The following is a 14318-nucleotide window of genomic DNA, read 5'->3' as shown; positions in this document are numbered from 1 at the left end:
TTAATTTTCCCCTTTCCGAACCTAGGGGCAGTGAAGCTGATTTTCAGGCCCCAGTTGCTGCACAGGTTGGTTGAAAGAATCAACAGTAATGGCGGCTCTAATAACCACAAGTCCCCGCGCTCCAGCAAGCGCTCTGTTGACGCTGAGTCCCGCGCATGTGCTCATGGCCCCCGCGGTCTCCATCCTGCTCCACAATCGCCCGTCCCGATCGGTCCACAACGCGCATGCTCAGCGCACAAAACGTTGGAACATCGGGCGCACATGCAGAGCCGCAACATCTGGTACGCATGCGCGGCTCAGGTGGGGGCGAGTTGGTGTTTCGCCTCAGCCGCCAGGGAGGTGTGCATGCACAGGACGACCCAACATTCTTCCTGTCAGCAATCACTCCCTCGTTTCTTGAATAAAAACAGAAAATGCTGGAAATACTCGGCAAGTCAGGCAGCATCTGTGGAGACAGAAACAGAGTTAACGTTTCAGGTCGATGACCTGTCGTCAGAACTGCTTGTTCTTTAGTGTCAGCTGTGACTCAGTTGATAGCACTCTCACCTCTGAGTCAGAAAGTTGTGGGTTCAAGTCCCACTCCAGAGACTTGAGCACAAAAATCCAGGCTGACACTCCAGTGCAGTACTGAGGGAGTGCTGCACTGTCGGAGGTGCCGTCTTTCGCATGAGACGTTAAACTGAGGCCCCGTCTGCTCTCTCAGGTGGATGTAAAAGATCCCATGGCACTATTTCAAGAAAGAAAGACTTGCATTTATATAGTGCTTTCATGACCACCAGATGTCTTGAAGTGCTTTACAGCCAATGAAGTACTACAATGAAGTAGTCACTGTTGTAATGTGGGAAAGAGCAGGGCAGTTATCCCCAGTCTCCTAGCCAATGTTTATCTCTCAATCAACATATAAAGATAGATTATCTGGTCATTATCACATTGCTGTTTGTGGGAGCTTGCTGTGCACTAATTGACTGCCGTGTTTCTTACATTACAACAGTGACTACACTTCAAAAGTACTTCATTGGCTGTAAAGCGCTTTGGGTCGTCCGGTGGTGGTGAAAGGCGCTACAGAAATCCAAGTCTTTCTTTCTTCACTCGTCTCACCAGCGGCCTCTTCTAGCTGATGGTTGATTGACATTACAAGAGGATTTGAGTACAGGACTAAAGAAGTCTTACTCCAATTATATAGGGCCTTGGTGAGACCACACCTGGAGTACTGTGTACAATTTTGGTCTCCTTACCTAAGGAAGGATATACTTGCCATAGAGGGAGTGCAACAAAGGTTCAACGAGATCAATTCCTGGGATGGCGGGACTGTCACGTGGTAGAGAGAAAACAGGGAATTATAGACCGGTAAGCCTGACATCGGTAGTGGGGAAAATGCTCGAGTCCGTTCTAAAAGATGTAATAGCAGAACACTTTGAAAACAGTGACAGGACTGGACAAAGTCAACATGGATTTACAAAAGGTAAATCATGCTTGACTAATCTACTGGAATTTTTTGAGGACGTAACTGGTAAAATAGATAAGGGAGAACCAGCGGATGTGGTATATTTGGACTTTCAGAAGGCTTTTGATAAGGTCCCGCATAAGAGATTAGCATGTAAAGTTAAGGCACATGGGATTGGGTCAAGGTACTGACTTGGATAGAGAACTGGTTGGCAGACAGGAAGCAAAGAGTTGGAATAAACGGGTCTTTTTCCGAGTGGCAGGCAGTGACTAGTGGGGTACCACAGGGATCGGTGCTAGGACCCCAGCTATTCACAATATATATATTAAATGATCTAGACGAGGGAACCAGATGTAATATCTCTAAGTTTGCAGATGACACAAAGTTGGGTGGGAGTGTGTGCTGTGAGGAGGATGCCGAGAAACTCCAGTATGATTTGGACAGGTTGGGTGATTGGGCAGATGCATGGCAGATGCAGTATAATGTGGATAAATGTGAGGTTATCCACTTTGGTGGCAAAAACAGGAAGGCAGATTATTATCTGAACGGCAATAGATTGGGAGGAGGGGAAGTGCAACGAGACCTGGGTGTCCTTGTGCACCAGTCGCTGAAGGTAAGCATGCAGGTGCAGCAGGCGGTTAAGAAGGCAATTGGTATGTTGGCCTTCGTAGCGAGAGGGTTGCAGTACAGAAACAGGGACGTCTTGCTGCAGTTGTACAGGGCCTTGGTGAGACCACACCTTGAGTATTGTGTGCAGTTTTGGTCGCCTTATCTGAGGAAGGATGTTCTTGCCATGGAGGGAGTGCAGCAATATTCACCAGACTGATACCTGGGATGGCAGGAATGACGTATGAGGAGAGATTGGGTCGATTGGGCTTGTACTCGCTGGAGTTTAGAAGAATGAGAGGGGATCTCATTGAAACTTATAAAATTCTAACAGGACTAGACAGACTTGATGCAGGAAGGATGTTCCCAATGGCCGGGGAGTCCAGAACCAGCGGTCACAGTCTGTGGATAAGGGGTAAGCCATTGAGGACAGAGATGAGGAGGAATTTCTTCACCCAGAGAGTGGTGAACCTGTGGAATTCTCTACCACAGAAGGCACTGGAGGCCAATTCATTAAATATATTCAAGAAGGAGTTGGATATATTTCTTAAGGCTAAAGGGATCAAGGGGTATGGGGAGAAAGCAGGGATAGGGTTCTGAGTTTGGATGATCAGCCATGATCTCATTGAATTGTGGAGCAGGCTCGAGGGGCCGAATGGCCACTCCTGCTCCGACTGGGGTCAGCCCAGAGTCCGCGCATGCGCACACGGAGCGGCGGTTTGGGCTGAGTCCGGCACAGCAACCCCTCCCGGTCACCAAGGGTAACAACCGCGCATGCCCAGAGGAGACCAACCCCCCCCTCCCCCACTCGGAGCTGTGTCTGCGCACTGGGATGCTGTCGGACAGAGTTGGCGCGGGGCATTCCGGGGAAAGGCCTTGGTGTCGGTTCCAGAGTCACGATCGGCGACGCAAAGTGAGTTTTCTCCGCTCCGATTGGGTGGAGAATCGCGTGGGGTGGGGGGAGGGGTGGATCGGGGGGGAGAATAAAGTGAAATAGAAAAACCTGAGAGTCCGCGAGGCCCCGGACTGAGTGGCGTCAGTTGGATGGAGCACGTGATCTCCTTGGGGACACGTGGCCCGGGCCCACGGCCTGATTGAAGGCAGCTTCCGACCAATAGGGAGCGAGTGGGGCGGGACTGGAGGAGTGAGCCGGCGGCGGGTCCTCCAACCAATCGGGGAGCCCGAGGGGCGGGACTACCGCCGGCTGATTGTCTGATCCGCAGGGCAGCGAGTTTCTCCAGTCCCTTGTTCAGGGCCCGGGGCCAGGGGAGGCTGTGGGCCTTTATTCCCCTTATTGGACACAAGGCTCTTTGTCTCACAACACACTGGCTCAGGTTTTAATAGAGACTTTTTAAATTCATCAATAAAAACAGATAAATCTCGTACTTCTGTAGAACAAACTTTCTAATATTTTATAGAATCATAGAATGGTTATAGCTCAGAAGGAGGCCATTTGGCCCATCGAGCCCATGCCGGCTCTCTGCAAGATCACATCAGCTAGTCCCACTCCCCGCCCTTTCCCCGTAACCCTGCAAATTTCTTTACTTCAGGTACTTATCCAATTCCCTTTTGAAAGCCGTGATTGAATCTGCCTCCACCACCCTTTCAGGCAGTGCATTCCAGATCCTAACCACTCGCTGCGTAAAAAAGTTTTTCCTCATGTCGCCTTTGGTTCTTCTGTCAATCACCTTAAATCTGTGTCCTCTGGTTCTCGACCCTTCCGCCAATGGGAACAGTTTCTCTCTATTGTAAAAGATGTAATAGCAGAGCACTTGGAAAACTGACAGGATCGGACAAAGTAAACATGGATTTGCAAAAGTTAAATCGTGCTTGACTAATCTACTGGAATTTTTTGAGAATGTAAGTGGTGCAATAGATAAGGGAGAACCAGTGGATGTGGTGTATTTGGACTTTCAGAAGGCTTTCGATAAGGTCCCACATAAGAGATTAGCGTGTAAAGTTAAGGCACATGGGATTGGGGGCAAGGTACTGACTTGGATAGAGAACTGGTTGGCAGACAGGAAGCAAAGAGTTGGAATAAACGGGTCTTTTTCCGAGTGGCAGGCAGTGACTAATGGGGTACCGCAGGGATCGGTGCTAGGACCCCAGCTATTCACAATATATATTAATGATCTAGACGAGGGAACTAGATGTAATATTTCCAAGTTTGCAGATGACACAAAGCTGGGTGGGCGTGTGTGCTGTGAGGAGGATGTCGAGAAACTCCAGTATGATTTGGACAGGTTGGGTGATTGGGCAGATGCAGTATGATGTGGATAAATGCGAGGTTATCCACTTTGGTGGTAATAAACGGGAAGGCAGATTACTATCTGAACGGCAATAGATTAGGAAAAGGGGAAGTGCAATGAGACCTGGGTGTCCTTGTGCACCAGTCGCTGAAGGTGCAGGTGCAGCAGGCGGTTAAGAAGGCAAATGGTATGTTGGCCTTTGTAGCGAAAGGGTTCGAGTACAGGAACAAGAAATTCTTGCTGCAGTTGTAACCACACCTTGAGTATTGTGTGCAGTTTTGGTCTGAGGAAGGATGTTCTTGCCATGGAGGGAGTGCAGTGAAGATTCACCAGACTGTTACCTGGAATGGCAGGAATGATGTATGAGGAGAGATTGAGTCGGTTGGGCTTATACTCGCTAGAGTTTAGAAGAATGAGAGGGGACCTCATTGAAACTTATAAAATTCTAACAGGACTAGACAGACTAGATGCAGGAAGGATGTTCCCGATGGCCGGGGAGTCCAGAACCAGGGGTCATAAGTCTAAGGATAAGGGGTAAGCCATTTAGGACAGAGAGGAGGAGGAATTTCTTCACCCAGAGAGTGGTGAACCTATGGAATTCTCTACCACAGAAGGCAGTGGAGGCCAATTCATTAAATATATTCAAGAAGGAGTTAGATATATTTCTTAAGGCTAAAGGGATCAGGGGATATGGGGAGAAGGCAGGGACAGGATACTGAATTTGGATGATCAGCCATGATCTCATTGAATGGCAGAGCAGGCTCGAAGGGCCGAATGGCCCACTCCTGCTCCTATCTTCTATGAACTATCTACTCTGTCCAGAACCCTTATGATTTTGAACACCTCTATCAAATCTCCTCTCAACCTTCTCTGCTCAAGCGAGAACCACCCCAGCTTCTCCAGTCTATCCACATAACTGAAGTCCCTCATCCCTTATCCCTGGAACCATTCTTGTAAATCTTTTCTGCACCCTCTCTAAGGCCTTCACACCCTTCCTAAAGTGCGGTGCCCAGAATTGGACACAATACTCCAGTTGAGGCCGAACCAGTGTTTTATAAAGGTTCATCATAACTTCCTTGCTTTTGGACTCTATGTGGGTGATTTTAGCTCAGGTGCAGGATGGTGTCGTGTTAACGAATTTCGTGTTTCCCACACGAATCTAAATGGATGTGGGAGATTGATGCAATTTTAACTCAATTGGCCAGTTGATTTCCAACATGTGGGAAGCCTTTGCAAAGGGATTTTTCATGACTGAAAGTTCCCTCCGATGACGTCTTTATTGCTGCTGCATTTAAGGTCCACAGCAAGCCTTGCTTCTTCTGCAGACTGCCAACCTCTTGCCCGTTCATGCTAGAGGGACCTGGAGGCAGAATGACCAGCGAGAGACCAAGGTCTGCTCCCAGGTTTGATGACGTTGCCCTGCAAGCTCTAGTTGAGGGAGCAGGAGCTCATAAAGAGGTGCTCTTCCCTTCTTCAGGGAGGAAGAAGCCTCCCCAGCAGACCAAGGCTGTGTGGATCCAGGTGGCAGAGGAGGTCAACTCTTTGTCAGTACCCCGCAGAACCTGGATTCAGTTCAGGAAGAGATTTCATGACCTTCTCCGCACTGGAAAAGTGAGTATGACTTTGCCATCACCCTCAATCTGAACCCCATTGCCTTTCCTCACCAGCACTCAGCTTTTGCAATCTCTTCCTCCACATCCCACTTGACACTGACATCCATGCACCCTTATCCATTCCCTTTCTCTCTATGGTCACATTCACATCACTATTCGGCTATGCAGCCCTCACACTCCCTATCACTCTGATGCTATGAAACCAACTGACAACACACAGGGAGGGCCCTTGGTCTTGCAACCTCACTCCATCTTTGTCTCCTTCTAAGTATCTATGCTATGGAATCTCTACACTCACTCCTTCATTCTCACTCAAACTCCACTTGTCTCCCTCATTGCAGGAAAAGAGAGCTCACAACAGGAGAGAGCGAGCCAGGACAGGAGGAGGGCCGCCCTCAGTAGCCCAGCCCAACCCCTGGGAGAAGGCGGTCCTGGAGATCATAGGAGTGGAGGAAGATGCGCAAGTGGGGGATGGACAGACGGGTGCCTCACAGCAAGCTGGTGACACAATAGTTTTCCATCTCTCTCATTGACATTGCATGAGTCGCTGATAATGATTCTGAAGTTCTAACTTATGATCACCTGCAATATGCAATGTGCATGTAACCTTGGCATCACATCTCTGACTCTTTCCTTTACTTCCCCACAGGACCATCGCAAGCAGCCGTCCCCACTAGCCAGGAGGAACAGCCGGAGCATCCAGACTCCTCAGAGGAAGCTGCAATCTCTGAGGGCGCAGCATCAGCAGAATGCAGCGCACCCAGCACCAGCGCAGACACGCCTCGGTGGGACCTTCGGGACATAGAGTAGTGTTGTCACCTGGTGTATCACAGCTCACAAGTGAGCATCAGCAGATTGTGGAGACAGGGCCAGCAGTGGAGAGTGCTAGTCACAAGGCGCAGGACTCTGCCAGCTCGGCTCAGCTGCATGTCGACCCTCTGCCTCTGGGTCCATCCATAAGATCAGCGGGGCTGGAACTCCAGGAACAGATGCAGGAGTCTCTGGCAGGTTTTATCTCCAGGGTCGCTGCGAGTGTGGAGCAAATGGAGAAGTCCATAGCGAACATGAGCAGAGCCTTTGTGGGGTCATTGGCGCATGAACGCATCACCATGGAAAGGATGGCAACCTCCATGGAGGAGATAAGTCGCCATGGTATGGAAAACATGGTGCGTGTTCATAATAGAATGACACCTCTTGAGGAGCGATGGGCATCTATTGAACAGAGAAACCAGACCTTCATGGAAGTCCTTCTGAGTAGGACTGCCAGTGCAGATACGGGTCCCCATGGCCCCCTGATGTGCAGCAAGGTGCTCTCAAGCCACCTCCAAGCGCTGGCCCCTTCTGGCCTGTGCAGCTTCAGGTGGGTGAGCAGCAGCCTGGCGCTCCTGTTGCTGCTGCTGTTGTTCCTGGTTCTGCTGGTGCCGCGACTGGTGTTCGAGCTCATCTAATGCCCAGAAGGGAAGGAAATAAATGGCTCCCATGCTTCTGGTATATGCCTCCGTTGAGGAAGCACTGAGTGAAGGTGGTGAGCGGGGTTTCCCAGGAGGTCACACTGGAGATGTGTGTGAGGCTCCAACCTTCCACAGGTGTGGTTAAGCCTGGTAAAAGTTGCCCCAGGCCTGAAACAACAAAGTCCTGCCACCTGCAAATGATGACTGATCAAATCTCTTTAATGGTTGACCTGCAGCTAATAGTCAGCAAGCCAATAGTGCTCACGCCAGGTTTCACAGGCGTGATCCCCACCAGGCATGTTTTACGTGGGAAAAGGGTTAAAAATGCAAGGGCCTGTTGAAATGGGATTATAAAGGCCAATTATTGCTGATTAAGGGCCTTAAAGACCAGCCTCGCGAACAGGTCTGCTAAGGTTCAGGACGAACAGACTACAACTGGAACATATGTGGGGAGGAAAGATAACGTCCGACAGCATCCAAGTGCGCAGACGCAGCTCCGAGTGGGGGAGGGGGTTGGTCTCCTCTGGGCATGCGCGGTTATTACCCTTGGTGACCGGGGGGGGTCGCTGCGCAGGACTCGGCCCAAACCGCCGCTCCGTGTGCGCATGCGCGGACTCTGGGCTGACCCCAGTTGGAGCAGGAGTGGCCATTCGGCCCCTCGAGCCTGTGAGATCATGGCTGATCATCCAAATTCAGTACCCTGTCCCTGCTTTCTCCCATATCCCTTGATCCCTTTAGCCTTAAGAAATATATCCAACTCCTTCTTGAATATATTTAATGAATTGGCCTCCACTGCCTTCTGTGGTAGAGAATTCCACAGGTTCACCACTCTCTGGGTGAAGAAATTCCTCCTCATTTCAGTCCTCAATGGCTTACCCTTTATCCTTAGACTGTGACCCCTGGTTCTGGAATCCCCCGCCATCGGGAACATCCTTCATCAAGTCTGTCTGGTCCTGTTAGAATTTTATAAGTTTCAATGAGATCCCCTCTCATTCTTCTAAACTCGAGCGAGCATAAGCCCAATCGACCCAATCTCTCCTCATACGTCATTCCTGCCAATCCAGGTATCAGTCTGGTGAATCTTCGCTGCACTCCCTCCATGGCAAGAACATCCTTCCTCAGATAAGGTGACCGAAACTGCACACAATACTCAAGGTGTGGTCTCACCAAGGCCCTGTACAACTGCAGCAAGACATCCTTGTTTCTGTACTCCAACCCTCTCGCTACGAAGGCCAACATACCATTTGCCTTCTTAGCCGCCTGCTGCACCTGCATGCTTACCTTCAGCAACTGGTGCACAAGGACACCCAGGTCTCGTTGCACTTCCCCTTCTCCCAATCTATTGCCATTCAGATAATAATCTGCCTTCCTGTTTTTGCCACCAAAGTGGATAACCTCGCATTTATCCACATTATATTGCATCTGCCATGCATCTGCCCAATCACCCAACCTGTCCAAATCATACTGGAGTTTCTCTGCATTCTCCTCACAGCACACACGCCCACCCAACTTTGTGTCATCTGCAAACTTAGAGATATTACATCTGGTTCCCTCGTCTAGATCATTTATATATATTGTGAATAGCTGGGGTCCTAGGGCCGATCCCTGCGGTACCCCACTAGTCACTGCCTGCCACTCGGAAAAAGACCCGTTTATTCCAACTCTTTGCTTCCTGTCTGCCAATCAGTTCTCTATCCAAGTCAGTACCTTGCCCCCAATCCCATGTGCCTTAACTTTACATGCTAATCTCTTATGCGGGACCTTATCAAAAGCCTTCTGAAAGTCCAAATACACCACATCTGCTGGTTCTCCCTTATCTATTCTACCAGTTACGTCCTCAAAAAATTCCAGTAGATTAGTCAAGCATGATTTACCTTTTGTAAACCCATGTTGACTTTGTCCAGTCCTGTCACTGTTTTCCAAGTGTTCTGCTATTACATCTTTTATAATGGACTCTAGCATTTTCCCCACTACCGATGTCAGGCTTACCGGTCTATAATTCCCTGTTTTCTCTCTACCACGTGACAGTCCCGCCATCCCAGGAATTGATCTTGTTGAACCTTTGTTGCACTCCCTCTATGGCAAGTATATCCTTCCTTCGGTAAGGAGACCAAAATTGTACACAGTACTCCAGGTGTGGTCTCACCAAGGCCCGATATAATTGGAGTAAGACTTCTTTAGTCCTGTACTCAAATCCTCTTGTAATGTCAATCAACCATCAGCTAGAAGAGGTCGCTGGTGAGACGAGTGAAGAAAGAAAGACTGCATTTCTATAGCGTCTTTCACCACCACCGGACGACCCAAAGCGATTTACAGCCAATGAAGTACTTTTGAAGTGTAGTCACTGTTGTAATGTAAGAAACGCAGCAGTCAATTAGCGCACAGCATGCTCCCACAAACAGCAATGTGATAATGACCAGATAATCTATCTTTTTATGTTGATTGAGAGATAAACTTTGGCTAGGAGACTGGGGATAACTGCCCTGCTCTTTCCCACATTACAACAGTGACTACTTCATTGTAGTACTTCATTGGCTGTAAAGCACTTCAAGACATCTGGTGTTCATGAAAGCACGATATAAATGCAAGTCTTTCTTTCTTGAAATAATGCCATGGGATCTTTTACATCCACCTGAGAGAGCAGATGGGGCCTCAGTTTAACGCCTCATCCGAAAGACGGCACCTCCAACAGTGCCGCACTCCCTCAGCACTGCACTGGAGTGTCAGCCTAGATTTTTGTGCTCAAGTCTCTGGAGTGGGACTTGAACCCACAACTTTCTGACTCAGAGGCAAGAGTGCTACCAACTGAGTCACAGCTGACACTAAAGAACAAGCAGTTCTGACGAAAGGTCATCGACCTGAAACGTTAACTCTGTTTCTGTCTCCACAGATGCTGCCTGACCTGCTGAGTATTTCCAGCAGTTTCTGTTTTTATTAAAGAAACGAGGGAGTGATTGCTGACAGGAAGAATGTTGGGTCGTCCTGCGCATGTGCACCTCCCTGGCGGCTGAGGCGTAACACGGACTCACCCCCACCTGAGCCGCGCACGCGTACCAGATGTTGCGGCTCCACATGCGCGCTCGATGTTCCAACCGCGGGGTTTTGTGTGCTGAGCATGTGCGTTGTGGACCGATCGGGACGGGCGATTGTGGAGCAGGAGGGAGAGCGCGGGGGCCATGAGCACATGTGCGGGACTCAGAGTCAACAGAGCGCTTTCTGGACCACAGGGGCTTGTGGGTATTACAGCCGCCATTACTGCTGATCCTTTCAACCAACCTGTGCAGCAGCTGGGGCCTGAAAATCAGCTTCACTGCCCCTGGGTTCGGAAAGAGGAAAATTAAACAACAGTTTGCCTCTGATCCTTTTCTGATCTCAATTTACAGGGTTATAGAAGTGGAGCAGTTACAGGCGGGAAGCTCAGACCAAACATCACGTCAAGATCTGACAGAGTCACTCGATTCATCAGGACCTGAATATCATCGGCCTTTGCACATGGAAGGAGAAAGTAGCGATCGCAGCGATGACAAACCGCACACGTGTTCGGTGTGTGGACGCGGATTCAGCCGATTGCCTGACCTGAGACACGTGCACCGTCACACCGGGGAGAAACTGGGTAAAGGTGGGGACGGCGGGAAGGGATTCAGTTCCCCGTCTGCATTGGTAGTTCAACGGCGCAGTCGCACCAGGGACAGTCCGTTCACCTGCTCCGTGTGTGGAAAGGGATTTGTTTGTTCATCCCACCTGCAAACACACCAGCGAGTTCACACTGGGGAGAGACCATTTCAGTGTTCTGACTGTGGGAAGAGCTTTAAAAGCCCCGGGGAACTGAAGAAACACCAGCTTGTTCACACTGACGACAGACCATTTCAATGTCCTGACTGTGGGAAGAGCTTTAAAAGCCCCCAGTATCTGAACCAACACCAGCTTGTTCACACTGACGAGAGACCATTTCAATGTTCTGACTGTGGGAAGAGCTTTAAAAGCCCCCAGGATCTGAAGGGACACCAGCTTGTTCACACTGACGAGAGACCATTTCAATGTCCTGACTGTGGGAAGAGCTTTAAAAGCCCCAGGGATCTGAAGCTACACCAGCTTGTTCACACTGGGGAGAGACCATTTCAATGTTCTGACTGTGGGAAGAGCTTTAAAAGCCCCAGGGATCTGAAGCTGCACCAGCAAGCTCACACCGATGAGAGGCCGTTTAACTGTCCTGACTGTGGGAAGAGCTTTAAAAGCTCCAGGGATCTGAAGGGACACCAGCGAGTTCACACTGCGGAGAGGCCATTCACCTGCTCCGTGTGTGGGAAGGGATTCACTCAGTCATCCGACCTGTTGAAACACCAGCGATTTCACACTAATGAGAGACCCTTTAAATGTACTGACTGTGGGAAGAGCTTTAATATCCCCCAGGAGCTCAAGCGACACCAGCGAGTTCACACTGGGGAGAGGCCGTTCACCTGCTCCGTGTGTGGGAAGGGATTCACTCAGTCATCCAACCTGCAGAGACACCAGCGAGTTCACACTGACGAGAGACCCTTTAAATGTTCTGACTGTGGAAAGATCTTTAAAAGCTCCGGGGAACTGAAGAAACACCAACACCTACACACTGGGGAGAGGCCGTTCACCTGCTTCGTGTGTGGGAAGGGATTCGCTCGGTCCTCCAACCTGCTGGCACACCAGCTTGTTCACACTGGAGAGAACCCCTTTAAATGTTTTGGCTGTGGGAAGAGATTTAAAAGCTCTGGGGAGCTGAAGAGACATCGGCTCCTCCACACTGGAGAGAGACCGTTCACCTGCTTCATGTGTGGGCAGAGATTCGCTCGGTCATCCACCCTGCAGACACACCAGCTTGTTCACACTGACGAGAGACCCTTTAAATGTTCTGACTGTGGGAAGAGTTTTAAAAGCTCGACGAGCCTTAAGGGACACCAGCGTGTTCACACTGATCATCGAATCTAACAGCACAGAAGGAGGTGATTCGGCCCATCGTGTCTGTGCCGGCTCTTTGAAAGAGCTGTCCAATTTAGTCCCAAACCCCAGCTTTATCCCGAGAACTCTGCAAACTAGTCCTCTTCAAGTATATGTCCAATTACTGTTCGAAAGTTCCTGTGGAACCTGATTCCAGCATCCTTTCAGATGGTGCGTTCCAGATCTTAACAACCCTCTGTGTGAAAACAATTCTCCTCATTTCCCTCTAGTTCTTTTAGCAACTATTTTAAATCTGTGACCTTTGATTACCGACCCACTTGCCAGAGTGAACAGTTTCTCCCTACTTGCTCGATCAAAACCCCTCATCATTTTGAACACCTCTATTAGGTCTCCTCTTATCCTTCTCTGCTCTAAGGGGAACAATCCCTGCTTCTCCAATCTCTCCACATAACTGAAGTCCCTCATCCCTGGTACCATCCTGGTCAACCTCCTCTGCACCCTCTCCAAGGCCTTGACATCCTTCCTAAAGTGTGGTGCCCAGAACTGTACACAAGACTCCAGCTGAGGCCAAAACCCTGCAGCTGTACAAAACCCTGGTTAGACCACACCTGGAGTACTGTGAGCAGTTCTGGGCACCACACCTTAGGAAGGATATATTGGTCTTGGAGGGAGTGCAGCGTAGGTTTACCAGAATGATACCCGGACTTCAAGGGTTAAGTTACGAGGAGAGATTACACAAATTAGGGTTGTATTCCCTGGAATTTAGAAGGTTAAGGGGTGATCTGATCGAAGTTTTCAGGATATTAAGGGGAACAGATAGGGTAGATAGAGAGAAACTATTTCCGCTGGTTGGGGATTCTCGGACTGGGGGGCATAGTCTAAAAATTAGAGCCAGACCTTTCAGGAGTGAAATTTGGAAACACTTCTACACACAAAGGGTGGTAAAAGTTTGGAACTCTCTTCCGCAAACGGCAATTGATGTTAGATCAATTGTTAATTTTAAATCTGTGATTGATAGGTTTTTGTTACCCAAAGGTATTAAGGGATATGGGCCAAAGGCGGGTGTTTGGAGTTAGGTCACAGATCAGCCATGATCTCATTGAATGGCAGAACAGGCTCGAGGGGCTGAATGGCCTCCTCCTGTCCTATGTTCCTAACTAGTGATTTGTAAAGGTTTAGTGTAACTTCCTTGTTTTTGTATTCAATGGCCCTATTTACAAAGCCAAGTATCCCATACGCTTTCTGAACCGCCTCACCAACTTGCCGTGGCACTTTCAAAGATTTGTGAATATGGACCCCCAGGTCCCTCTGCTCTTGCACCCCCTCAAAATAGTCCCATTTAGATTATACGGCCTCTCCCTGTTGTTTTTCCAAAGTGCATCACTTCACACTTATCCTCATTTAATTTCATCTGCCTTGTGTCTGCTCATTTCACAGTCTGTCTCTGTCCTTCTGAAGTCTGCTACTACTATGCTCACTATTTACTACGTTGCCAAGTTTTGTATCATCCGTAAACTTTGAAATTTTACACCTATACCCAAGTCCAGGTCAGTTATATACAACAAGAAAAACAATGGTCCTAATCCTGACCCCTGGGGGAACCCACTGCATACTTCCCTCCAGTCAGAAAAACATCCCTCAGCACTGCTCACTGCCTCCTCTCCCTTAGCCAATTATACCCAAATCAGCCCTTTAATTCCTTGTGCTTCTATTTTTCGAGTAAGTCTCTTGTGTGGTACTTTATCAAATGCCTTTAGAAAGTCCATTTAGATTATACGGCCTCTCCCTGTTGTTTCTCCCAAAGTGCATCACTTCACACTTATCCTCATTTAATTTCATCTGCCTTGTGTCTGCTCATTTCACAGTCTGTCTCTGTCCTCCTGAAGTCTGCTACTACTATGCTCACTATTTACTACATTGCCAAGTTTTGTATCATCCGTAAACTTCAAACTTGTACACCTATACCCAAGTCCAGGTCATTTATATATAACAAGAAAAGCAATGGTCCTAATCCTGACCCCTGGGG

General features: G+C 49.0%; 1 protein-coding gene across 1 annotated transcript in view; it reads left to right on the top strand.

Moving 5' to 3' along the window:
* LOC147119110 (uncharacterized) overlaps positions 1-12912 on the top strand; it is a 46006-nt gene extending 33094 nt beyond the window's left edge. The window contains exon 2 of the mRNA XM_085984033.1: positions 11120-12912. Within this exon, the coding sequence (XP_085840159.1) occupies positions 11120-12322 (1203 nt within the window). The 3' untranslated portion in view covers positions 12323-12912. The remainder of the gene's footprint in view (positions 1-11119) is intronic.
* The last annotated feature ends 1406 nt before the right edge of the window (positions 12913-14318 follow it).

Source organism: Somniosus microcephalus, chromosome 4 (genome assembly GCF_052327205.1).
Source record: "Somniosus microcephalus isolate GS21.2 chromosome 4, FLI_Smic_1.0, whole genome shotgun sequence".
Lineage (NCBI taxonomy): Eukaryota > Metazoa > Chordata > Chondrichthyes > Squaliformes > Somniosidae > Somniosus > Somniosus microcephalus.
The sequence above is the reverse complement of the archived record's forward strand: the minus strand, read 5'-3'. Positions and strand labels throughout refer to the sequence as shown.